The following is a 23,842-nucleotide window of genomic DNA, read 5'->3' as shown; positions in this document are numbered from 1 at the left end:
GCTGAAAATCCCCACCCACCACCCAAGTGGGCATCTGAAGACATCTTCGAAGCTATTTACATCACCTCCTCCCGGGAAGCGTGTGGCAGGGTCTTTTTGGCGTTTCTCAAATGGACACTTCATATTCACGAGAGTCCTGCGCACAAAGCACACGAGGGGGCTAAAGCTAAGCTAATACGAAACCAAAGCTAAGCTAAGCTAAAGCAGCTGCTCACTCATCGCGCCGCCCACCTCATAGATGGGGTTCTCAAACTCCGTCTCCGCGGTGATCTGCCGGTACGGGTGAGGGTACACCAGAGGCAGACCGAGGTCGGAGCCAGGACGGCACCTGCCAGGAAGTGACATCATGCGCAGAACGTTGAGGGAAGTGTTAGCTGACGCAAACATCGTTCATTTTCGTCCAAAGTGACGGGAATTCCCACCGTGTAGCCAGCACGTAAATGCCTCCCAGGAGCGCCGACATCAGCAGAAGCAGGACCAACCCGGCCAACGGCAAACTGCTGCCGTCCACCGCCGCGCCGACGCCGCCGCTGGCGTGTGACACTGACACACGCACACAGTCGTGAACACGGGCGCACCTCCCCGCGCATACGCGCACACTCACCTTCCAAAGCGTGGTTGGCGAAGCAGGCGTGGTCAGCTGCAAGACATCGAGTAAGCCGTCAAGTGACGTCAAGTACTTTGTGTTCATCATTGGCACCCTGTGCACAATGCCTAAGCCCGCCTCTGTTGCCGCACAGAAGCATCCCGAAGTTAGCTAGATGGCTTTTCCTTCGGGAGCCTACTTTGAAGCCCTAATCCTAATTCGAAAACCCAGACATAACTTTCTAACCCTACTTTGAAACACCAACCCTACGCATTCACTGATTCGTCACTTGAGTACTCATTCATCCATAAGTCAAGTCAGCCACTTGTAGGATTGAAAGGGGGTGAAAAAAAATCACAACCTTCAAGCTATCCCAGCACAGTCACTAATCCATCAACCCTTCATCATTCATCAAGAAATACTTTGATTGCCGTCTCACCTCTGCAGATGGGCAATGGTCCGCTCCAGTAGGAGGGGCTTCCCTGGACGCACTTAATGGTGACGTCACCGACCGGCTGGTAACCGTTATAACAGACAAAGGCCAGCGTCTCCCCGGGCGAGAAGATGCGCTTGGACGTCAGCTGGTAACCATTGTCGGGGACGCCGGGGTTGGCGCAGGACAGCGAGTCCTCAGCTGCAAAGGCAAACACGGCGCGCCACAAAACACAGACCTCCCTCACGAGCAAGTCGTTTGCATATGGATTGCTATGTTGTGTCGCTGACATGTGTCACTCGTAGGTTCTGTTGTTTGCATGTAGTAGACTCCATGTTGTGTTCTGTCCTATCTCACAGGACCAATTCTTGTTCCAGTCATATTTTCGTTCCGTCAAACACAAAGTGACTCACGGGCACATCGTGGGAGGTGTGAAGTCCACACCGGCGTCCCAGGCTCACGGCCATAGCAGGTGATGGTGGCGCCACCTTGTAGAATGTATCCGCCGTTGCAGCGGTATCGGACAGTGGTCCCCACGAGCAGTTTGGGATCCGACAGGGAGCGGGCGGCGTGCTCCACGTGACCTGGGTCTGAACAGTACATGACTGTCAAAGCAGAAGAAGAACAAGGTTAGACGCGTGGGAAGTGTTTGAAATCCTTCCAGATCTTGCATCACTAATACACAAAGGCCGAATTTCTGAAGTGAAGACAGGAATTGAGTTGCCATTTCTCAATATGAAGAAGGCAAAGCGAACTGCCCACGTACTGTCCGTCTAAGAACGTACTCCTCAAGTGAGCAAAGGACAACGTCCGGGTATTCAATGCTATCTTGCTTTAAGTGCAATTTAAATTGGAAGAGGACTTAGGTCGGCACTGATAATGTTATCCCAGATCGCAAGGACATAAGAACGGACAAGAATACCAATTGAGAAACGGCTACTGACTCTTCTGACAAAACGGCGGCTGTGTGCTCCACGACAGGTCCATCTGGCACGTGAGGGTGTCGCCGCCCTGCAGGTCGTATCCTGGGTCGCAATGGTAGGTCACGCGGGCGCCGCGTAATGCCAAGCCGTCCACGCGTGTCTTCCAGCCGTTTTGGATCTCGGGCAGGTCGGCGCACGAGTCGTTGTGGGAGACCTCTGTGGACCGGCAGAGGCGTCGTTGGTGTATTAGCATGTTAGCATCAGACTTAGCATTTTGTTGTCATCTTTGTGTGTGTGTGTGTGTGTGTGTGTGTGTGTGTGTGTGTGTGTGTGTGTGTGTGTGTGTGTGTGTGTGTGTGTGTCAGTGTTTGTGACTCACAAAGAATGAGTCAGTGTTTGTGTTGCCATTGTGCGGAGTTATTTTAAAGATAATCTGCGCATTTGTCAGTTTGTGCAGTGACTCAGCAGGACAGCAAGGCTAAACGGAGGAGGCGGTGTGTGCAAGTACGGAAGGGCAGGGGAGATACAAGTGGTGCTGCTTGTAAGGTTTTGGAGGTTTCTAGGTGATGTCGATGTTGTGTGCGGCCTGCCTCACCCATGTAATTAATGATGAACCCCTCCCCTTTGCCCAGCACAAGTCCGGCCGGATCCGAATGGAAGGTGACGCTGAGGTCGGGGGTGCTGGAGAAGAGCTTGAAGGGGGCACGCCCCCCCGAGTAGTGGCCCAGCGAGCGGGCGGCACCCTCGTCGCCGTCCGTCACTGTCAGCAAGTCCCCGTCGCTGATGTTGAGACTGGCGCCAGACAGAGAGAAAGCCAGCGCTCAGCTTACCTCACAGAGATGCTGCATGCTAATGCTAATTGTCATTTGCGGGATGCTGTCCGTCAGTCTGTACATCACTCCGTCCATCCAATTGTCCATCCATTCGTCTGTCCAAAGGTCAGTCAGTAAGCCGGTCAGTCCCTCTATCAGCCAGTTATGCCGTCAATCAACCAGGAGTTGTTGTTGTTGCCCTCACAGCTGCACGTCGATGAGCACCCGCTTGTCTTCTCCAACGTGGATATTCCACGCGCACTCCTCCCCTTCACCGTACCACTCGGGCCAGTTGGGCGACAAGATGACGCCGCCCGGTCCGCTCAGGTCACCTCCGCACTGAGCTAAAATAAAAATAACAAACAAAAACCTCACGTTGGCACCTCCGTACTTTTTAGGTTGTGTTGTTACTACTTTCGTAAGTTCGGTTGTGCTGGGCACAAGTTCTTAGCTTACATTGGTTGTGAGGTTACTTGAGCTATTAGGTTATGTTGCTAACTTAGTTTGGTTAAGTTGCTATGATGAATTGTATTGTTTACATTCCAAGACGCTAATTTGTGAGGCTTTTCTCGATTTCTGTTGGTCACCTTTACAAAGCGGTTCAGTGTCGTTCCAATAAGGGTCTCTGGCACTGATGCACTCGATGATGGGGGGACCCTGTTCTAGGGCATGACCCGGGTCGCAATTGAACTGGACCACTGCGCCAACGCCGTACAGGGGGTCCGATGTGGTGAAGTTGCCATTCTGGAGGTACGGTTCATAGCAGTGACCTCGCTCGAAGGCTGCATAGGGGCAAAAAAAGGACAAAGTGGGCTGCATTTAGAATCCGTCACTCATTTCCTACCTATTCCCTACGCACTGCATGGGTATAGTAGACTAGACAGTTGGCCATCAGTCAAATAAAAACTAAGCTTTGGACGTCGACTTGAGTGCTGTGGCTGGAGCATAATAATGAAACCCAATCAATGGCAGCAGGTGGACTTTTCGTCGAAAATATTGGTCTCAGACTCTGACACATTTGGTCCAAGATGCTCATGTTTGTCTCGATACAAACCTTCATAGCGGATGTTGAATCCCGTGTTCTGGTCGGGCTGCTCCATGAAGTACTGGATCCTCACGGCAGGGCCCTCGCTGATCACCCCCTCAAAGGGGACATGTGCGCTCCGACCCGAGTCGAAGAGCACCACGGATCCGGCATCCAGGCCGCTCCACAGAACCAATCTAACCGGAACACATCATCAACAACTTCCTCCTGTTGTTCCAAGGGTGTAGTTCTGACCCACCTGTCCGAGGGTCCAAGTAGCAGGCGCTCCAGGTGCAGGTGCAGCCTCCGCTCTTGGGCGGCTTCTAGAGACCAGGAGCACGAGTGTTTTTGTGTGGAGTTGGGCCCGTGGTGAGGCGAGGGGGACAGGACCCTGCCCAACGTGGCGTTTTTCACCGTACCGCCGCAGAGAGCTAGAGAGAGGAGATCACTCATAGAAATGAGGGGGCGCACCAAACCCAGAGCCCTCCCTCGGGACACTGACCTCTGCAGGTGGGCTCCTTGTTGCTCCACGCCGGCCGTGAGGCGTTGACGCAGGTGACCAGCGGTTTCCCTTGCAGGTGGTAGCCCATGTGGCAGTGGAAGCGGGCGGTGCCCCCGGGCAAGAGGTCCAACACGGTTACCTCCCCAAAGTGGGGCCGCTTTGGAAGTAAACAACTCAGTCGAAAGACTGACAAACACCAAGGAACAATCACAAAAACAACAATTAGCATTTATTTTCACTTTGTTTGCTCGGACGCAACGACTTTTACGGTACATGTTTAGTTAGGTTGTGTTGCCGCTAGGTTCTGTCGAGTGCTAATGTTTGTATTTAATAGCCTATGTGTCATGGCTGCTACACGTACGTATACACACACACACACACACACACACACACACACACACACACACACACACACACACACACACACACAGGAGGCGTTTAACGAGCGCAAACTGAATGAAAGTTTTAATGAGCTCGTTAAGAAGCGTGTTAAGTCATGTGTTGACTGCATGTAATAAGCACATTAGCATCGTCGTAAACAGCCATTTAGTGCTGCGTCAGTTTGCGTGCGTGTGTGCGCGTGTCTCGACGCGCACGTTTTGTATGTGCGTGCGCTCGCGCTCACTCTGGTAGTGCAGCAGGAACGTGCCGACGCCGTCGTCGTCACGCGCCGAGCTGAAGAAGACAGCGAGCGTGTTGCTGGGGCTGCGGATGACCTGTCCCTCCACCAGCAAAGTTTGATTGGCAAGCAGCAGCCAGGCCCCGCCCTCGGCCACACCTCTGATGGACAGCCGCTCGCCGTCCGACAGGTTCACGCTCTTCACCTGAACGCGCAAATGTCCAGTCACAATTTGTTATGCTTGCACAAAAATATTGGGACGCTGGTAGGAAAAGAAGTGTGCCCATGTGTGTGCGTGTGTGTCATGTACCTGCAGTTCGACGCCGTACCCCGCATAGACGGTGATGGTGTACGTGCAGCGTACGTGGCCAGCCGAGGGAAGCGCGTCTGACGAGTCGATGTAACCTTCAGGCTGCTTGAAGGTAACAGAGCAGCTGGAAGTTTCTGGAAGAACCAAAATAGGCTCTTATGGAGTGGATAGATATAAATATTACTGACGATCATATCCTGTTGCAGTGATTCAGAATTTGGAAAAGAGTCTGTGATTCCCAAATTAGACATTTTCTCGCAATGTACTAAAGGAGGGAATGGGCGTGGCCAACGTCTCAGCCATTGACATCACACCTGATGATGGTGATGATGATGATGATGATGATGCGTCCACTTCAGGGAGTGTTGTCTCATCCTCGACGCTGGGCGCGTGTGTTGGTGTGGGCATGAGCTCGAGTGTGGTTCCCGGAAGTGGGGGCCTGCCCCCCACCTCATCATGGAAGGGAGGCGGCGTAGAGGAGAAGACGCTCCTTGCCTGCTGTTGAGCGCTCTCTGCTGGCCAACCTACAGACTGCACCCTCGCCACGCTTGGCTCTGTGCACACACACTAAATACTTTCGATATTTTGAACATACATATTCACATACAGTATGGACACTACAGTATTTATGAACACACACACACACACACACACACACACACACACGGTTCTCCAAACAAGCATGATGAAGATGACGGCATCGTGAACAAATATAAGATTCCACAAAAGTTGTTTGAACATCCAAGTGTGTGTGTGTGTGTGTGTGTGTGTGTGTGTGTGTGTGTGTGTGTGTGTGTGTGTGTCTGTGTGTGCCTGCACGCGCTTGTGAGCGGTCGTCGTGGCAACTGGCTGACGAGTGTATGACAGCCAGAAGAAGTGAAAGTAGTTTGTCATCATCGTACATTTTAATCCTCTCGGGGATTACGGTCGCAAAAGAGAACCAAAGATTCGTGCTGTGTGTGTGTGTGTGTGTGTGTGTGTGTGTGTGTGTGTGTGTGTGTGTGTGTGTGTTAGCTGAGATTAGTGAGGATTTAAAAAAGCGTTAATGTCACTTTTAGTGCTTCTAAAGTTCCTGAGTAGGGGGAAGCAAAGACGCTGCAAAACTGTGTGTGTGTGTGTGTGTGTGTGTGTGTGTCATGACACTCTCCTCAATCCTCCCACAACCTCCTTCAGACCCCCAAATCCATGACAGCAACTGGGGGGTTTAGTGTGGTGGGGTTTGCGGGGGAGGTGCGGGGGGAGTGGTGTGTGTGTGTGGGGGGGGGACTTCAAATTTAACTTGGTGGGGTAAACATTTTTTACGCGGTTTGAAAATGTACTGTCAGAGACTGCTTCAGCATTTTTTTCTCTCCCAGGGCTAAACGGTGGCTTGACCGATACATGGGGGGGCTGGGATAATAATTTCTAAATGCATTAAAGAATATCAAACAAAATAATGAAGGGGCTTAAGTGGGGCTACACAGATTTGTGATGGGGCTCTAGCTCCCACTAAACCTGGTGTAGCATTATCCTTGTGTACTGTACATCCATTTCGGCCATGTGTGCATTTGGGTGTACTGTATTAGGGATGTTTTTTCAGAGTGATATCTTAAGTTTGGGTGGCTGGTACTGGCAGCAATCACGAGAACCCGATTTCTTGAAATAAGGCTAGTACTCGCCCAATTTCTGTGAGCGTGTTTACGTGCGTGTGTACTCGCTGTGCAACGCGAACACACGAGTCATGGCTGCTTCTCGTTAGGCTGAAGGAGAGGACGATGCTGTTGTCATCCTCAGCTTAACTTAACACGTCACGTTTCGCTCTCGCTAAGTTGACGCTAACTCAATGCAAAGTTTTCCGCCGCGGGCCATTCTTGCGCAACCCGGCAAGGCTCTTCAACCCGAACGATTTCCGCCTCGTTTCTTCTCGTCTTGCAAAATCCAAAAGGAAGCCACAAGAAAAGTTTGGACGCCCCTGTTCAAAGGCCAGAATCTTGTAAGAAAAATGAGAGCGAGAGAAATCATGACCAAAATTGTTCCCCTCATTCATGTGACCTTTGACCTATATACAACTTCATTGATAAATCAAATGCGGGCTTTTCGAGAAGCGGAACTCAAAATAACCCAAGTGGAGTTGCAAAAATGTGCAAGGGGTATGTAGACTTTTTTTATATCCTCTGCGACTAATCCACTGTTTGTCCGTGCAGCCCTGAGACTGACACTACCAGTCCAAGGTCTAACACATTTCTTGCCCTAATGATGAAAATGGCTGCCAGGCCATCAGTTTGGCGTCGAGGGGTTCCTAATATTGTGACCAGTGGAGGATTTGCGTTTGTGTGTGAAGAAGTGTGACTGTACCCTCTCAACAGCAACTTGATAACGCGCGCGCGCACACATGCTCACAAACACACTCCGCAGCGGGTGTTGACATCCGCGCGCGCACATGTCCCACGCACGCGCACGCGCGCTGCGGTGAACACACCGCAGAGCAAAGCAGCCATGCGGCCTGGGGAGGGGGGGGGGGTCGGTGTTGTCCAGCGGGGTCCCCCCCCCCCCCCGGCCCCACACTCAAAAGACGATAGGTAAAACCACGCGCGGGCACTCACGCGCGCACACACACACACACACACACGCACGCACTCAAGCCGAGCGCGTCTTACCTGCACGCGGCGTGACGCAGCCGCACGCCAACCACAGCAACACGCACGCGCACCGAGACATCAAGACAAGAGGCGGGTCTGCGGGGGTCGTCAAGGGCGGCGGTGTCCTCACCACGGGGGTCTTAATCTCGGGACACGCGGAGGCTCCGGTGGCATGTGCGAGCGCAACTTGAATATCCCCGTGCCACAACAGCTTCCTGCAGCCTCCTTGCTCGCTCACCCTCCCTCTCTCTCTCCATCTTTTGCTCACTCTGCATCACCAGCTCCTTCTTTTTGTCTCTGTGTCTTGCTGGTATTCTCTCGCGCTCTCTCTCTCTCTCTCTCTCTCTCAGCCTCTCCGTCCCTCACTCCGTTTCTCTTCATCCTTTTCACTTCTTGTTCCATCTCAGAAGTCACGTGGTCACATTGCTGCCACATGATACTACTTTTTAAAAGATGGAATTGCCCTAACAGGATAAAAGGTCCTGTCTGCCTTACATTGGACTTTGAGGAACCCGCTCCTTGAAACATGCAAACAAATAGCACACAAGAACTATCAGCAGGTGCTAGCAGCTAGCAGGATAACATGAAGTTCCCTAGCGTAGCTTGTAGCATCATTAATGAATGTGGATGAACTCCGCCTCCCCCAGATGCTCTTCATCATCTCGCTCCTCATCCTCTCTCTTTCTTTCTTTCTTTCTTTCGCTCTCTCATTCCATCAAATCCCCCTTTCATCTCTTCTTCTTCCATCTGCCATCTTGCTTGGCGGCAGGACTAGCGCACGGCGAAGGTCACAACCGGATAAAGAAAGAAATAGGGCTCTACAATGAATCAAATTTGAACCCTGATGACAATTTTGGCACCCACAAAAAAAAAAAAAATAAGCTGATGGTTTGCCAGATTTATATTTCAAATGCAAATTGTGCTTCATATCCAATTGAGCCCCTTATGAACTGATACTCAGCCAACCACCAGGGGGCAAACGGATGATTAAAGCTTCCTTCCAGTAGCTCTCAATTGCCAAAACCCAATGTCAAGGGTCACCAACATGGTCCCATGGGGACTTGGCAGTCCCCAAGGACCACATGGGGAGGTCGCAGACCCAGGCGGATACACCAGAGTTTTCTTCCACAGAGGGAGTTTGTTTGTCCTTGCCGATAATACACTTTAAATAGAAGCATTACAAAAATGAACGGGGAAAAAGATATCAATCTTCTAGGTCGTGAAAAGTGGCATTACGTTTATTGCAAAGTAAATGAAAATGCATTTGTTGCACTTGGACCAACTTTGCGGCTAGTGGCTTTAACATAGCAAACTGTCAATAATATCCGTGAATAGCACGTAGCTAGCGTGTGCTAATGCTAACTAACATGCAAACAGGTGCTTAGTTGATTTCCTTGTTGAGATACTTTCTCATAACGGAGGCCACGTCACCGCTGCCGGTGTCGTCGCCACCATCGTCGCCGCCGTCTCCGGCCTCGCTGCCCTCCGCCTCAAGTCGTTCTCCTCTTGGCCGGTCCGTGCGTCGTCGGGGCCGCGTTGGCTCGCCACTTCCCGCCGAGCTTCCGGTCCCAGACGACTCCGAGTCGGAGCTCTTGCGGCGCCGGGTGGATGGTGGCAGTTCTCCGAAGTGGACGCTGAGTGCCCGGCGGCCGCCACGCACCGAACCGGCCAGGCTGCCAGCCGACTGAGCTCTACGGATGGCGGGGAGGACGTCGGACATGTCAGACATGACAGACCCGGCGTCTGACTCGCCCAGGTGGCGCCATTCCCGGAACACCCCGCCGTCAGGCGCCAGGGTGTTCTCAGAGACGTCCTCCGAAAGCAAACCTCCTTGCGTGCAACGGCGGAGTGCCTGCGGGGATCGCTGAAGAGTCGACACGAACTGCTGAGGTCCCTGCCAGTCCTCCTCCGGGATGGCCAGGGTGGGGAGGCATCGGGTTGGGGAGCGCTCAGCAGAGGCATGTCGGACGGGGGGATGCTGGCGGGCGACGTGCGAGGATGCGAGGGATGAAAGGAGGGGCAGCGATGGTAGTGGCGCCGGGGAGTCGCAGGAGTTCAAGCGCAACGGCGTAGCAGAGGAGGCAGCCGTTGGCGTGTCGCAAATGGAACGAGCGCTGGCGGAGCGAGGTAGGAGGGGTGACGTCGGCTTCAGGATGCCTGGGCGAGCTTCAGGGAGTTCACCTGATGCGAGGGAGAGCGCCGAGGCCCGGCGGCGCAGGGCGCATGCCGCTGTGGTTTGATAAACAGGAAGCGAAACGGCGCTGCCCGCATCGCCACAAGTGCCCGCGTCGCCGCCCGCTCGCCGCTTGCGAAGTCCTTCGAGAAGCTCGGACAGCGCAGACGAGGATGCTGCCCGGGCCAGACCTCCTCCTGGAAGCCCCGCGGCTGAGTCATCCTCATCTGGGTCACAGGAGCTGCACAAACGAGCACCCAAACTGCGAGATCGTCGAATGACAGCCGACTCACGTGACAAATGACACTCGCGATACCCGACAAACATTGCCAGATGGCAACACGCACAACCCTCATGGACGACAAATGATGCCCGACTCCCACGTTGCCTTACCGGAAACTGTATGTGCTGCTGGAGTCGGCCGCCGACCGGCGCCCACCCCGAGGGCCGCCACAGGGCGATCCACCGGCACGCGAGTCTCCTATGGCCGTCCTTCGCCGCCCTCGGACACCTTCGCCCGTTTCCTCGGTCCCGATGGAACCATTGCTGGATTCCCTACTGCCGCAACAAGAGCTTTCACCGACACGACCATGATGTCACTGCTGACATCACAGGTCAGGTGAGCACAGCAGACTCATCTCCGAGGTCGGTCGACCCGAGAAATCATGACAGACGGAACTATGAAAACGTAAAGGTGCTAAGTGTGGGACAATCTAAAACACTTCACATCAGAGTAAAACGAATGCGGACATGTGTACTTATGCCCACTTCAACCTCAAATTATTTGAACGATCGCCTCAATATTTTAGATTTTACGGATGTTTTCTTATGGACGCTATTTTCAGAGGTTGAAGTGGGCATGAGTAGAGATGTGCGCACAGTTTTCAAACATTGAGCGACGTTAAGCCTTTTTTTTTGACATGAAGCGTTTTAGACAGTCCCCTAAGCATCACACGGTTAGCATGTGCTCAAGCTAGCTTCTAAGCTAATGTATGATGTAAACGGCGCTCACTTTTTCGCTTCTTTCAACTATTCAACAACCTTGCGCAACGGCTTCACCAGGCTTTGGACATTGCGCCGAACAACATGATGGTGAGCAACTACTCTTGCCCAAAAAAAAAACCCCAAAACAAAAAAAGTTTGATATATACTTCTTTTTGGCTGTCCCTCAGCGCAGCCCTGTGGTACCAAACGCCCCGCCTACCGGTAGCAGGCCATCAACTGGCGGTTGGTGACCACTAATTTTCAGGATTTAATGGCTGGTACTGAAGTGTGACGAATACACTTGTATAGCGCATGTTGACGGACAGCCAAGTCGCATGCAAGCCACGCCCACACACGTTCATACGCTCTTACGGAGGTTTGCTGGCAGCCGCCATCGCGTGACCGCTGAGGTGGAGAAGACAGGATGACGTGGCCGGAATGTGAGGCGGTGGGGAAATGGGGAAGAGGGCGGGGGCGGGGTTACCTGTCGGTGTCGCTGTCATCACTGGACCGGACCTCCTCCAGGGCGGCCTGGAGGTCGACGATGCGGCGGATGGATGTCTCCAGGTCTGCCTGCAACGTCTGGCGGATGGCCGTCAGCTCCTCCACCTGCATCTCCTACCGATGCACAATGATGATGTCATTGCTAATGACTCTTGTTGTCACGGCAATAACCCAACACCAATGTGTTCACCTTGAACAGTCAATGAGGATGAGAATCTGTGTGTGTGTGTGTGTGTGTTCTGTGCATCCATGCGGCTGCTTTTGTGTGTATTTATTTTGTGCCTGCATAATTTTGCTGTGTGTGTCCTTGAATGTGTACATAAGCGTCTTTCTGTGTGTGAGCGTGTGTGTATTTGAGAGCCTGTATTGGAATGGCGTGTGTATTTGTTCCTGCGCAAATGTCTCTCTTCAACAATGACAGGATTGACCAGCTGTGTTTCCAGGTGGTAGGTGATTGGCTGTTGGCAAGAAGGGGGCGTGGCCCATATACATGTCAGGCGTTGTCTCCCAAAGACGCCATGGAAAGTTTGTTTGTTTTGTTTTTCTTTATGTTTATGTTTGTGTGGTGGTCCAAAAGGAAGGGCAGGAAATACGTCGGGCAGCAAGTTGCCCGCCTCACCAGCTCCATGCGGCGTCTCGCGCTGTCCTGCTGCCGTTGGCTCAGCTCCTCCATTTCCACGCGCATGTCCTGAAGACGCTGTTGGAAGTAACGAGCGTTCTCACGCTCGCGAGCCTCCGACTGGGTGCTCTGCTCCAGCTCCTCTCCCAGGCGCACCACGCTGTCGCGCAACCGCAGCACCAGCACCTGCGCGCACAGACACATTCGCAAACACACACACGACACAAAGACGCACACATAAACACAAGTACATGACACACAAACAGACCAACACAAATCCATGAAACATGCACACGTTCACAGACACAAACAAACATTATCATGTATGACACACGTATACACCCACACCCACACACAAGAAACAACCGAATGCAGAACAGAGGCGGCGAGGGTGGAGTGGTTCAAGGGGTGGAGCTGCCACACGGCGGCGCCACGCTTTCAACTGGCTCACCTCAAATCTTTTGACTTGACCTTTGCTGAACTCGAGCTTGTTCTCCAGGTCGCACACATGCGCTTCCTGCTTGCTGACGATGCTGCGCCCCACCGTGGACGATTCCATGAAGCGCAGCCTGGACGCCTGCTGCTGGAGCTGCGTTGGTCCAGACGAAAAAAAAAAATAAAAACTTGGCACAAAAGGCCCTAATGACAAACAGGAAGCCGCGGGATGAAGATGACGTTATGATGAAGGAGGGGGCGTGGCTACCTCCTCCTGGAGGCCGTGTCGCTGTTTCTTCACATCCTCCAGCTCCGTCTGCAACTCTCGGATCTGACAGATGTCGCTGGACGACTGAAAGGACAAAGGTGACGTTTGAGAAAAATAATCGTGAAATGAAAAACAAAAAGGCAAGACGACAAATGTCAGGCGCGCGACACCTGCGCGATGAGAGCTTTATGTTTCTTCATCAGTTGGTTGAGGTCGTCCTGGTCCTCTTCCAGACGTTTGAGTAGGTCGCCATTCTCTCGCCGGAGGACGCAAAGTTCCTCGTCCGCCTGGAGACACAAACGCTCACATTCATTGGTGGTCGGGTAGCTTTCTGATTGGCTCAAAGGCTCTGAGTTCTTTAGATGTTAACATGTGCAAAGGAGACAGCGCTGATGCTGGTCGTGGTTCTGATCTTGGTTCTATGAATGGTACAGCTTGTAATGGTTCTGGTGCTGGATCTGGAACTATAACCAGTTGTTGTCCTGGTGTTACAGTTCTGTTCTAATACTCATTTTGGAAGTGGTTCTCCAGTACTGATGCTAGCACCGCTACGAAGCTGGGTCTGCTTCGAGAACTCGTAGTACTGGGAATGGTACTAAGTACTATGTGTTTCTGGTCCTGATAATTAATCAAGTAATGGTCCTCTTGGTGCAGCTGGCTCTGTTATTGGTTCTGGTACTACGATTTGCACTGGATCTGGTACTCCAACTAGTAGTGGGACTGTTACTGTATATTATGCATCCAGTATGATACCGAGTCCAGGTTTGGTCCTTATTCTGGCAATGGTCTGGTATTGTGACGGTTTTGTATTACTGATGGTTAGGGAGTGATATTAGGACTGGTACTGACAGTTTTTATGACGGTATTGGTCTTGTTTCTGGAATAAGTACTGGTACAGGTTCTAGTCTAGAAATTGTAAAGACTCTGGTACTAATGCTGGTTATAGACCTTATTGTGGCACTGGTACTGTTTCTTTGATCAATTCTGGTTCTGATACTGTTTGGTTCTGGTGCTAGATCTAAAACTATAATCTGTCATCAAACGGGTACTATAAATGGTTCTTATTGTTGAGATACCGATCTCGGTACTCGTTCTGGTAATGAAGCTAGTATCCCTGTAGTTCTGATACTAGGACTGGTCCTGTTTCTGTTCCTGGAACTGGTAGCGTAACTGCTATCAGCGGCGACCTTAGCGGATGTGACGTAGGTGTAAGTGTGCCTGAAGATGAGGAAGATGTTTCTGACCAAAGACTTCTGTTTGCAGACGTTCTCTAGTTGAATCTGAACATCCTCCAGCTCCTGCGTCAAGGTGGTCTGGATGTTCTCCACCTCACGCCGCCGGGATTCGCTCTCCTCCAACTACATACACCACAACCAGATCCACGTCAATACCCATCACACAATGTATGTAGCGCGTTACCGATCAGGCAACGCCCCATCGCAGACCTGACAGTGAAGTCTTTCCAGTTGCTCCTTGGTCCCACTGTCGCTGATTTTCCCGCTTTGTCCTCCGCCGTGGACGGCGTCCAACAGGGTCTGGGCATCGGCTAGCAGGGCGTGAGTCCTTTTCAGGTCTCGCCTCAGCTTCTTCTCCACGTCGAAGTCGCGGTGGCCCACCTGGATGATAGGCGAGACACACGTGACCCATCACGACTCGTCCTCTTCCCGGATCTGATCTGCGTGCTTGCGTGTGAGACCTGTTCGCACAGTGTGGCGACCAGTCCTTCCAGGTCATGCTTCTCGTGCATGACCATTTGCTTCTCTTCATATTCCTGCTCCAGTTGCATCTCCAGCTGTCTTAGCTGGCGTGGGGACAAAACGGCATCATGGTTTTCATGAGACAGATGCTAACGGAGCTAATGTGCTCAAAGTGCAAACATGGCCGCCCACGCACCCGTCTCTGAGACGACCTGTGCACATCCTCGAGCTCTTCCTCCTTGTCCTCCAGCTCCTTTTGGTGCATCTGTTTCACTCGCGCCATCTCCAACTCCACACGCACTTGAACCTGAAGGGTAGCAGCGTCTTCACACGTTATTACGACCAAATAACTCGGCCAATCCTCTCCAAATTTGCTACGATATATTTTTCTGAAATTGAAGATCCACGGGATTGTAGCCAAAACTTCCTGGACATGGCTGCAGGAGGAGGAATCGATGACAAATTGAAGAGATGGATGATATGAATGGGAACAAAAGTGCCTAGAACAGCCGGCAAATAAAATAAAGGTGAACTCCAAGGTCAAGGTCGTTTGGGTCAAAGTGGTCTTCATGGGAGACAACCGAAGAGGACACCACTGTTGAATATCATAACAAAGCAAGACTGAAATTCGACAAACTGCATGTTGACAAGCCAACGCTACTCGCCCTAAGGTGAAAAAAAATGAAGCTTAGCAAGAAAAGAACACTGTCCCTACTGTGAAACATGGTGGGGAGACTCTGGAATGTTGTGGGGCTGCTTTGCTAAATTTGGCAAATGATGTTTTGAATCCGTGCAGGGTACAACAGAGTCACAAGACTATAAAGTTGTTTTAGAGAGAAACGTGCTACCCACTGTCAGAAAGGAATCGAGACCCCAAAAACACACAAGAATGGCTAACGGCAAAAACACTGCAATTTTGTCCACGTGTGGAGAGGAAACACATTCAACAATGCGTCTCCAACAAGTTGTTAAAAAAAAAAAAAACAAACAAATCAAATCAAATATCTAACCCTGACATGATTCTGGAATGAATGGACTGACCTGCCGCTGCTGTTCAACGGTGGCCGTCAGTTTGGTCACCTCTTCAGCCCGCTGGCCGGCCACGCCCTCCAGGTGGCGCACTTGTTTCTTCAGCTCGGGCACCGAATCGGGCGTCAGTTTGACGCTGAGGTCGCGAATCTGACTGCACAACTCGTCCTTCTGCTTCTGCAAGCGGCACGCCTCCGCCCGACTCTCCTGCCAACACAAATCGTTGAGTGCGCCCGTCTTCCGACAAGATCTGGCGGGTGTTGTCGGGCTCACCTCGAGGTCTCGACGCAGTGTGAAAATCTGCACGCCCAGCGCGGCGTTCTCCTGTAGACTTTTGTCTTTCAGCTCCCGCTCGCTGTCGGCTTCCCCTAACGCCGCAGCCAGCTCGCCGTCAAAGCTGAGGGCGTTAGCATCTTGTTAGCACATGCAACAAACAGCTAACGTTTACATTTCATTGCATGTGCCTTAGAAAGCTAAAGTTCACATTTTTTTGGGAGTTGCAACATTAAACGCTAATTAACATGTTACTGAGCAAGTTGAGCAGTGCGGCAAACGCGCATTTCAATTGGCTCATTGTTATAAGTCACCGTCGTCGTTTGCGTTCCAGTTGGTGCGTCCGATTGTGCAGGTTGTCCGTCATCACCCTGGCGTCGTGCAGTTCATTGGCCAGGCGCCGGTTGTGACGTTTTAGGTCAGTTGCGGTACGCTTAGACTCGTCCAGTTGAGCCTGTAATGACGCCACCTGGAGGCCACGGGACACATTACGACTAGAGCTCGGTTATTTATTGATTAGCCATGAAATTGTCGCGCGTCATTGCTGACCTTGGCATCCACCTGCTGCCGCGCTTGCCGCTCGGCCTCCACCTTTTCGTCCGTCTGCTGCAGTCGTCGGCGAAGGAAGTCCACCTCCGTCTGGCAACACTCCAGCTGCAGGACCAGCTCGCTCTCTGTGGGCCGGCAAAACCGCTCTCGAAACTCGACACAGTCCACACCGATGGTTCACGGCGGCAAATTTATTCAAAATAAATGAAAAAGTATCTTGAAAATTTTAGCCCTGGACCCCAAAAGTTCTACACTACGAGCTGGTGAGCTAACAGCTAGCAAGAAAGAAGAGTTGGCATCGATGTCTTTTTTGAGGAACATCGGCAATTTCCATCAGAGACACCTCAGCAAAACTTTCCAGACAAGAACTTTTCTAATACTCAAGTTATGTCCCAAACAAAGACGTCCAATCGGGGCACGGAGAAGACGTAACAACCAACCTGTTCCTGCCATTTGCTGACTCTCCAGCGTGCGAATCTTTTCACGTTCCTCTTCCATATTTTTCTCCAGTGTCTCCATGGCAACCTTGTATTGGTCCAGGCGAGCCTGAAGGGGTGGTGCATTGACAGGAAGTGGTCAGTTGGGTGCTGGCTAGGGAGAGCAAACGGTCTAAAAGTTTGGACACTGGGAACAGGAAGTGAACAGGAAGTGGTCAAACGTGATGGCTGTTGGGAGACAGGAAGTTTGTCGAACAGGAAGCAGCTGGGCACAGCAAGTGTTGATGAGAGGCTCACCTGCAGATCCTTGTTCTCCTTGCTGAGCCTCAGCCTCTCTGCTCTCTCAACATCCAGAGCCTGACCCATCGCGTCGCCGCAGAAGCGCTCGTCGCTCAGCTCCGAGGTCACCGCTGTCAGCTGCGTGCACGCCAAACACGCTATTGTGTGTGTGCTTGCATGCGTGCGTGTGTGTGTGTGTGTGCGTGCGAGTACAAACTTTGGTTTCGCAGGCGTCGACCATTTGTCTCAAATCGTTTCGTTCTTTCTCAGACTTTTCCAAACGTCGTCTGAGCCCCGAAACTTCGTCCTGAAAACACACGCGCAGGCACATGCAAATACACATTCACAAACACACACGGACAGACACATGTTGACATCGCTTGTGTTCGGGTAATCGATTCTAATTTTACGAGCCAGCCATAGAGAAGTGTAACTACTTTTTTCCTGTGTGTGTGTGCGTGTATGTGTGTACCTCTTTAGCGCGCAGCCTCTCGTTGTCCATATTGACATCCAGCAGGGGGCGCACCCGACAGAAGAGCTTCCACCAGCTCCACTCCGACACTCTGCGCAGCACTCGCAGGTTCCTCTGCAGGCATCGCACGGCCATGTGCTGCACCTACACACACACACCCACACACACAGATGACCACTTATTGACTTTTTTACTTTTGTTCACGTTCGTGAAATTGTGTTTCTGTAGTTCTCCAAAGGGCCACACGAGGGGGCCAAAGATCAAGGAGCGTTTGTGGGTGTTTGCATGAGTGTGTGTGTGGGTGTCAATAGTTATGAGAATCTGTCGTTCTTTTGTTAATTTGTGCGAGCGTGTGTGTGTGTGTGTGTGTGTGTGTGTGTGTGTAACACTGGTGCATGTCTTTCTATTGCCGCGTGTAGGTGTATGTTGACCTTGAGCGTGCGGTACTTGTGTCTGGCCAGGTGACCGGCGCAGGCTGCCTGTAGGTGGACCAGCCATCCCGCCACCTGAAGGTCCCGCCGGGCCTCCAGGTGGCGCAGCACGCCACGCTTCATGAACACCTGACAGGAAGCCAAACAAGAAGTCAAACAACCACGTGAGCAAGCAACAGGAAGTGCCGGCGTTCTGACCCGACTGGCGCCAACTGCGATGCTCTTGGGGTCGAGGTCCAAGTCGGCCAGTAGTTCGTCCACGGCCTGAAAAAAGCAAGGAGGCCGAATTGGCGGGAGGACAAAGTCATTTAAGGAGTCATGTGACCCACCTTCCTCTCGTCGTGGCTGACAAACATTGAGGCGTAACGCTTCATGATGGGCGGAGACAATGCCTGGAAGTGACAGCGGAAGTCGCTCAGGGTCATGTGATCCGGGTAACCTAATGGGGAATGCACGCACGCACACACACACACACACACACACACACACACACACACACACACACACACATTGGTCAATGATCCTTGAGATGATTGATGCTAACAAGTGAATGATGCAAAGAATGCCCCTGATGCTAAATGTTAACAATGATGCTAACAATAATATTTTTGTTTTCTTTGGGCGGGGTTCTTGTTTTTGCTCCCCATTTTTCATGCACATTGGTCAATGATCCTTGAGATGATTGATGCTAAGAGTGATGCTAACAAGTGTGATATGAATGATGCAAAGAATGCCCCTGATGGTAAATGTTAACAATGATGCTAACGATAATATTTTTGTTGTCTTTGGGCGGGGTTCTTGTTTTTTCGCCCCATTTTTCATGTAAAACATATATCAAATGAGCAGCGCGGTGGTCGACTGGTTAGCATGCGTGGCGCTGACCTGTACGGTACACCCGCAGCATGGCCAGAGTCTGCGCGGCCTCCAGTTGAGCTCTGAGCTGGACCACGTCGAAGGCGCCGCTGGTGTCCGTCTTGCCGCTGAAACATTGCAGGAAGATAGGCCTGGCACGGCGCATCACGTTGACCAGTGCGTCCTGAGGGGGCGGAGACAAACTCAGAGCCTCGGCCGCAGAGGAGGCGGAGCTCAGGGCGGGCACTTACGGCTTGCAGCTTGATGGCGATGCATGGTGAGTGTCTGCGCAGGGCCGCCGCCCCGGCGCTCAGCGTCTTGCGAATGGTGCTGCTTCTCTGCAGGGAGCGCTGGCTCCAGCCTTCCAGGCCGCACACGCCGCCGCGTGCGGGGGCCGCACGCGCGCTCGGTGTGAACAGCGACTTCACCGGCACGCTATAGTTGTAGAAAAGAGAAATTATAGGCATGGAAATCATTACTGTGTTGTTGCTGTGTTGATATAATTGCAAAAGTGAGGTCCAAAACTAATGAAACGCTCATAATTAGGTGTGGGTACAACGCAAAACCATTATGACCATGTGACTGTGGTCCAAACTCAATCCCGAGGCAACGCCAAGCCGCGAACGCGCGAGCACTCACATGGCGGAGTTGCGCAGCAGATCGGCGGCGTTGCCCCCTGCCGGGTTGTTGTGCAGCACGTCAAACCATCCGCTCAGGTCATAGCGGACGGGATCGTTTCCTGTCAGGTGCTGAACTTCGCAGTGCAGGGGTTGCTCGCATTGACGCACTGGACGGACACACGCGCCACATGATCATCATCATTGTTGGAATCGTCATGATCATCATTATCGTCACGATTGCGCACGTTACCGCTGTTGTTGTAATGACGGCATACGCGCTCCAGGGCGGCGTCCTCGCTGGACGTGGGCGTCAGCATCTCCTCGTCCAGCGCCCAGAGCAGACCGCGAGGGGCGTCGCCCACCGCGCGCACCTAACACGCACGCACCAGTGTGTGAAATAATGAGCGCATATTAATAAGCTAGCACGTGAGCACACCTGAGGAGCTGGCTGGTCAATGGCGGACACGACATCAGCTGGGTTTGCTTCAGGACAATTCAGCTCCACGTGAACGTTCTCCTGCACACACGTGCACGTGCATTAAGGTGTGTACGTGGTGCCTGAATGTGTGTGCGTATGCGTAAACGTTAGGTGTGTTTGCCAGCTTGTGCTTTTTTTTTTGTCTGTTGATATGTGTGTGCAAGACCTGTGCGTATCTGTCCATGGTGTTTGTGAAGGTGTGCGCGTATCGATGTTGCGCAAGTCGTTCTTGCAGGTAGTTGTGACAGAAGTCGCTGAAGTTGGCCGCTCGTTGGTGCGCCGCGTGGCGAGGGTTCCTCAGGCCTGGTGTGTCCACCACCATCACGGATGCCAGCGCCAACTGCTGGCCGCTCAGGGATCTGCAGGTACACATGCACAGTCAACGCAACAGGGCCAATGAAAAACTTGGAAATACACGATGAATCTTGCTGGCTGTCGTCACTATTCTTGAACGCAGTCGGACACCACCGGTTACTCACAGTCTAGTTGTCACACGCACGCACGCACGCACTTTATCACACACCTGTTGATGAGTGACATGATGGCAGTGAATAGTTCTTCATAAAGACCGGATGCCATTCCGTCGATGCACTGTCCCGCCGTCATCCTGGGACCTGATCACAAAATCGGCGTCACATGATCATCACGCGACATCCCAACCCTAACCCGTACTAAATGCTAAGCTAATTTAGCACAAACACCTTAACATGTGCCACCCTGTTCGGACTGGATGGTAGCACAAATGCAATATTAGCACAAGCCTATTAGCACATTAGCTTGTCTCACCCTCTTCCACCTGGGCGACGCTATTGTGCTCTCTGGCGCTCCCGGTGGCCCTTTGCAGCAGTTGTCTGAGGTGATGCTTGAAGATGAAAGTGTGAAACTCCTCCCCATCGAAGCCTAGCACGCAGCTAGCTGCCTGAGCGCTGTCAAAATTCAAAAACTGTCTCCGCCCCACTGACCACACACACACACACACACACACACACACACACGCACACACACACACACACACACACACACACACACACACACACACACAATTAGCCTTCACTCCCTCCCTTGGGACCAATCAACTTCCACTTCCTGTCTTTCGCCTAAGCGACCTGCAACCAGGAGGTTACCTTTGCAGGCCCCCGCGGCCCCCAGATGGTAAATCCCAGCTAGCACATGCCAGATGGCCTTCTGCTCACTGGTGCTGAAGCCCAGTGTTTCCATGGCAACCTGGAGCTTGGTGAAGGCCACGGACGCTCGCTGTTTTTCCTCCACCTGACGACAGACAAACGGACAGACGGCAGGTCAACAGGTACCGACGCTGATGAAGCCACCGGGTACCTTAGTAGGAGGGGCGATGCCGAAGGAATGGCGCTCCGGAATATGATGAAGTTGCAGCTCCGACCTGATGAGGAAGCCTTGGTATTAGTCTTGGCATTCACATCAGTATAATTACAAGTTCGTTTTGCTCAAACTGCATTTTTTTTTTTTTTGACAACAACAGCATCATTGTAGGAATCATCATTAGCATCGATACTGCGCTTGTTAGAGTCACTGTCACCATTCTATTAGCGTATTCGTCAACATTATCGTGAGCAACACCCTCGCCAGCAGCACTGTTAGCATCCTCATTAGTGTCATATTGGCCTCAGTCGAATTAATATCATCATCATTGTTACGGCAGTATTTGCCAGCACTTACCTCATCTCTGTGCTAAGTCCAGCTAGCATCTGCGAGAAGACCAGGAAGTTGCTCTCTCCTGCCGTCGTGTGACAAACTCGCCATTTGTCCAACATCATCGTCTGAGGCGGGAAAAGGCAAGGTCAGTCTTCACGTGTAGGGTGGTAGCTGTGTGGGTGTTTCAGTGCGTGTGACATGCCTGCAGGTGTCCGGCGGCGACTCGTCCGGCGTGGTTCAAGTCCAACGAGAAAAGCATGGCGAAGCGCGACGAGGCGTCACTGTGCGATGAAGCCACGCAGCCGAAAGACTTCAACACCGTAAACATTGCCTGCACGCGATCCACTGGAAGCAAACCCAGCAGGCTTGCGCTTTACTTCCTGTTTGTCAATTCACACTTCCTGTTCGCATCCGCAGACTGACCGCTCATGTTGGGTCCGGCGGTTCCAGCTTGCTTGAGCAGCGCCACAGTGAAGGCCTGGCAGGCGGTTGTCTTGCCGGTGCCGCTGCGACCCGTCGCGCAGATGCAGTGGTCCCGACGGGAGTCCACCACCGACACGTATACTCGCTTGACCAGGGCTGACAGAGCGGGTGGAGCGTCCCAACATGACTCGCCACGCCGGGATTTTGGAGCCTAGCGGACGGAGCACAAGGATGCCAACATCAAACATCATGGTCACTGACATGAGTGAAAATGAGGTGGTGTGGGCCTAAATATGTAAACAATGCACTGAGAGGTGGGTTATATGTTGACCTTCAAAAATCTCAAAAAACGTGTATTAAGACGACACCATTCTCTCCTGCGTAGCACCATTTCTCCGGAATGAAACATTGACAACACTCGTTAAAGGACAGATCTGCCACATCCAATATGGCAGACAAGCAGCGATACATCACATTTCTGTACACTACATCAATGCTAAGATGCTAACACAAAGCGGCGTCACCTTGCTGTGGGTCTGCAGCGGTGGCCAGAAGTTGATCAAGTTGGGTCCGGCGTGCGTCAGCGGCATGTTAGCCTTAGCGCGGGTAATTAGCGTGTGCAAGACGCTGCTCTCGTTGATGCTCTGGAGTTCACTTAGGTCCTCGCACAGGTCCAGGTGGGCGGGGTTGCACTGGTGGGGTTCAGGGGTTGGCGTTGGTAAAAGACTTTCATAAGAGAATAATACATTTGCATAATCCGACTGACTTTGTCAATCTGGTCTTCGGCCACGTCAAGCAGAGAGCCGTCGGTGTGGAGGCGGAGTCTGACGCGGCCTTGGGGAAGGTCGGGCGTCCCTTCATCGGGCTTCAACTGAGTGGCTGAAACGTCAGCGAGCAATTACAATATCATTCTCGCTCTCCTGCGGAGGGGTTGACTTACCCAGCGTGAATCCGTCCTTATGCACGTACCAAACGGGGTCCGCCTCGTACCACACATCCTTCACCTGACAAGCACACCACACGCTTTGTTGTTCTGAGGTCTGATGTGTTCGACTAGGACTGAATCACAACCTCTCTGAAATAAATCCTTTCAGTGTAACAAGAAACTTAACTTGGTACCAGAGCATTCTCTCTGGACTGTTCACCTCTCTAGACCAGAGCCTTCTTTCTGGATGACAACATTTGGCCCACAATTAAAACAATAAGTACCTCCCCCCTGTCAAACTCCATCACGTTGGCGTCCGCTAGTCTTCCTTCCGGTTCCTGACGTTCCTCCAACATTTCCTCCACTTTCTCATCCTCCTGCAGACTCGCCTTCACCTCCTCAGTCTCGCCCTTTCCTCGGGTATACAGCTCCGGTGTGACCTCCCGTCGATTTTCCGTCTTATTGGGGACGACGGCGCTCCTCTGGGGTGAGGGTGGATGGGGCGAGACGGCGGGGCTGGAAGAGTGGCTTTGCTTTTCGGCTCGCAGCAACATCTCCGCCTCCAGGATGGGTGGAGTCTGATCGGGAAGCAGGAACTGCTGCACCAAGTTGTCGCTTAGTTTGCTTGGCTGCTGGAGCGACAACAAAACACACTTGACGATCGTTATGCTAATGCTAAGACCTCAATTTATTGATACCCTGACCTATGATGGCTTGGAGCAATGCTCTATCAATGACATGTATGCTTGTGACAACACTGAAAAACGCTCACTGGTTTTTCGTCTTTGACGTCGGATTCCTTTTGTTTGGTTTCCTTCTCTGAATCTCGGACCAGTTGCTTGAGGAGGCCGCCCGAGAGGGCTGGGAGGGACGGCGGTGGGATGGGGACCGGATGG

At 52.2% G+C, this 23,842-nt stretch overlaps 2 protein-coding genes across 11 annotated transcripts in view; both read right to left on the bottom strand.

Annotated features, from left to right (window-relative positions):
* Nucleotides 1-14: 14 nt before the first annotated feature.
* sez6l (seizure related 6 homolog (mouse)-like) lies at nt 15-8,672 on the bottom strand. 3 transcript variants are annotated; one of them, XM_019890102.1, is made up of 17 exons: nt 7,846-8,672; nt 5,524-5,763; nt 5,210-5,343; nt 4,906-5,104; nt 4,281-4,466; nt 4,038-4,209; nt 3,809-3,975; nt 3,342-3,536; nt 2,960-3,098; nt 2,538-2,734; nt 1,964-2,158; nt 1,433-1,624; nt 1,026-1,220; nt 605-640; nt 423-543; nt 232-328; nt 15-160 (listed from the first exon to the last, which is right to left on the bottom strand). In XM_019890102.1, exons 1-17 carry the CDS (start codon nt 7,904-7,906, stop codon nt 107-109), a joined length of 2,580 nt encoding a protein of 859 aa, XP_019745661.1. In that variant the 5' UTR covers nt 7,907-8,672; the 3' UTR covers nt 15-106. The 3 variants fall into 3 exon arrangements, with proteins under 3 accessions (XP_019745661.1, XP_019745662.1, XP_019745664.1); XM_019890103.1 differs by having other exon boundaries at nt 15-136; nt 7,846-8,667; XM_019890105.1 differs by having other exon boundaries at nt 5,524-5,776; nt 7,846-7,932.
* Nucleotides 8,673-9,044: 372 nt separating this feature from the next.
* Nucleotides 9,045-23,842, bottom strand: part of myo18b (myosin XVIIIB) — a 16,463-nt gene continuing 1,665 nt past the window's right edge. For 2 of the 8 annotated variants that reach the window (XM_019890092.1, XM_019890093.1), the window contains 41 exons: nt 23,719-23,842; nt 23,231-23,578; nt 22,962-23,025; nt 22,788-22,900; nt 22,546-22,713; nt 22,022-22,232; nt 21,801-21,943; nt 21,623-21,723; nt 21,263-21,326; nt 21,052-21,196; nt 20,714-20,884; nt 20,451-20,541; nt 20,094-20,286; nt 19,886-19,966; nt 19,700-19,820; nt 19,469-19,616; nt 19,081-19,264; nt 18,860-19,013; nt 18,307-18,416; nt 18,176-18,241; nt 17,978-18,106; nt 17,547-17,690; nt 17,292-17,381; nt 17,093-17,212; nt 16,799-16,904; nt 16,359-16,483; nt 16,124-16,278; nt 15,810-15,933; nt 15,549-15,743; nt 14,704-14,814; nt 14,507-14,611; nt 14,256-14,426; nt 14,055-14,168; nt 12,981-13,097; nt 12,811-12,894; nt 12,559-12,696; nt 12,108-12,293; nt 11,469-11,602; nt 11,357-11,389; nt 10,394-10,558; nt 9,045-10,262 (listed from right to left, as the gene is read on the bottom strand). The exon at nt 23,719-23,842 is cut by the window's right edge. In XM_019890092.1, coding sequence (XP_019745651.1) covers nt 9,209-10,262; nt 10,394-10,558; nt 11,357-11,389; nt 11,469-11,602; nt 12,108-12,293; nt 12,559-12,696; nt 12,811-12,894; nt 12,981-13,097; nt 14,055-14,168; nt 14,256-14,426; nt 14,507-14,611; nt 14,704-14,814; nt 15,549-15,743; nt 15,810-15,933; nt 16,124-16,278; nt 16,359-16,483; nt 16,799-16,904; nt 17,093-17,212; nt 17,292-17,381; nt 17,547-17,690; nt 17,978-18,106; nt 18,176-18,241; nt 18,307-18,416; nt 18,860-19,013; nt 19,081-19,264; nt 19,469-19,616; nt 19,700-19,820; nt 19,886-19,966; nt 20,094-20,286; nt 20,451-20,541; nt 20,714-20,884; nt 21,052-21,196; nt 21,263-21,326; nt 21,623-21,723; nt 21,801-21,943; nt 22,022-22,232; nt 22,546-22,713; nt 22,788-22,900; nt 22,962-23,025; nt 23,231-23,578; nt 23,719-23,842 — 6,400 coding nt within the window. In that variant the 3' untranslated portion in view covers nt 9,045-9,208. The remainder of the gene's footprint in view (nt 10,263-10,393; nt 10,559-11,356; nt 11,390-11,468; nt 11,603-12,107; nt 12,294-12,558; nt 12,697-12,810; nt 12,895-12,980; nt 13,098-14,054; nt 14,169-14,255; nt 14,427-14,506; nt 14,612-14,703; nt 14,815-15,548; nt 15,744-15,809; nt 15,934-16,123; nt 16,279-16,358; nt 16,484-16,798; nt 16,905-17,092; nt 17,213-17,291; nt 17,382-17,546; nt 17,691-17,977; nt 18,107-18,175; nt 18,242-18,306; nt 18,417-18,859; nt 19,014-19,080; nt 19,265-19,468; nt 19,617-19,699; nt 19,821-19,885; nt 19,967-20,093; nt 20,287-20,450; nt 20,542-20,713; nt 20,885-21,051; nt 21,197-21,262; nt 21,327-21,622; nt 21,724-21,800; nt 21,944-22,021; nt 22,233-22,545; nt 22,714-22,787; nt 22,901-22,961; nt 23,026-23,230; nt 23,579-23,718) is intronic. The other 6 variants (XM_019890097.1, XM_019890096.1, XM_019890095.1 and 3 more) reach the window with 6 other exon arrangements.

Source organism: Hippocampus comes, unplaced genomic scaffold (assembly GCF_001891065.2).
Source record: "Hippocampus comes isolate QL1 unplaced genomic scaffold, H_comes_QL1_v1.1 scaffold185, whole genome shotgun sequence".
NCBI lineage: Eukaryota > Metazoa > Chordata > Actinopteri > Syngnathiformes > Syngnathidae > Hippocampus > Hippocampus comes.
Note: the sequence above shows the minus strand (reverse complement) of the source record. Positions and strands in the feature narration are given on the sequence as shown.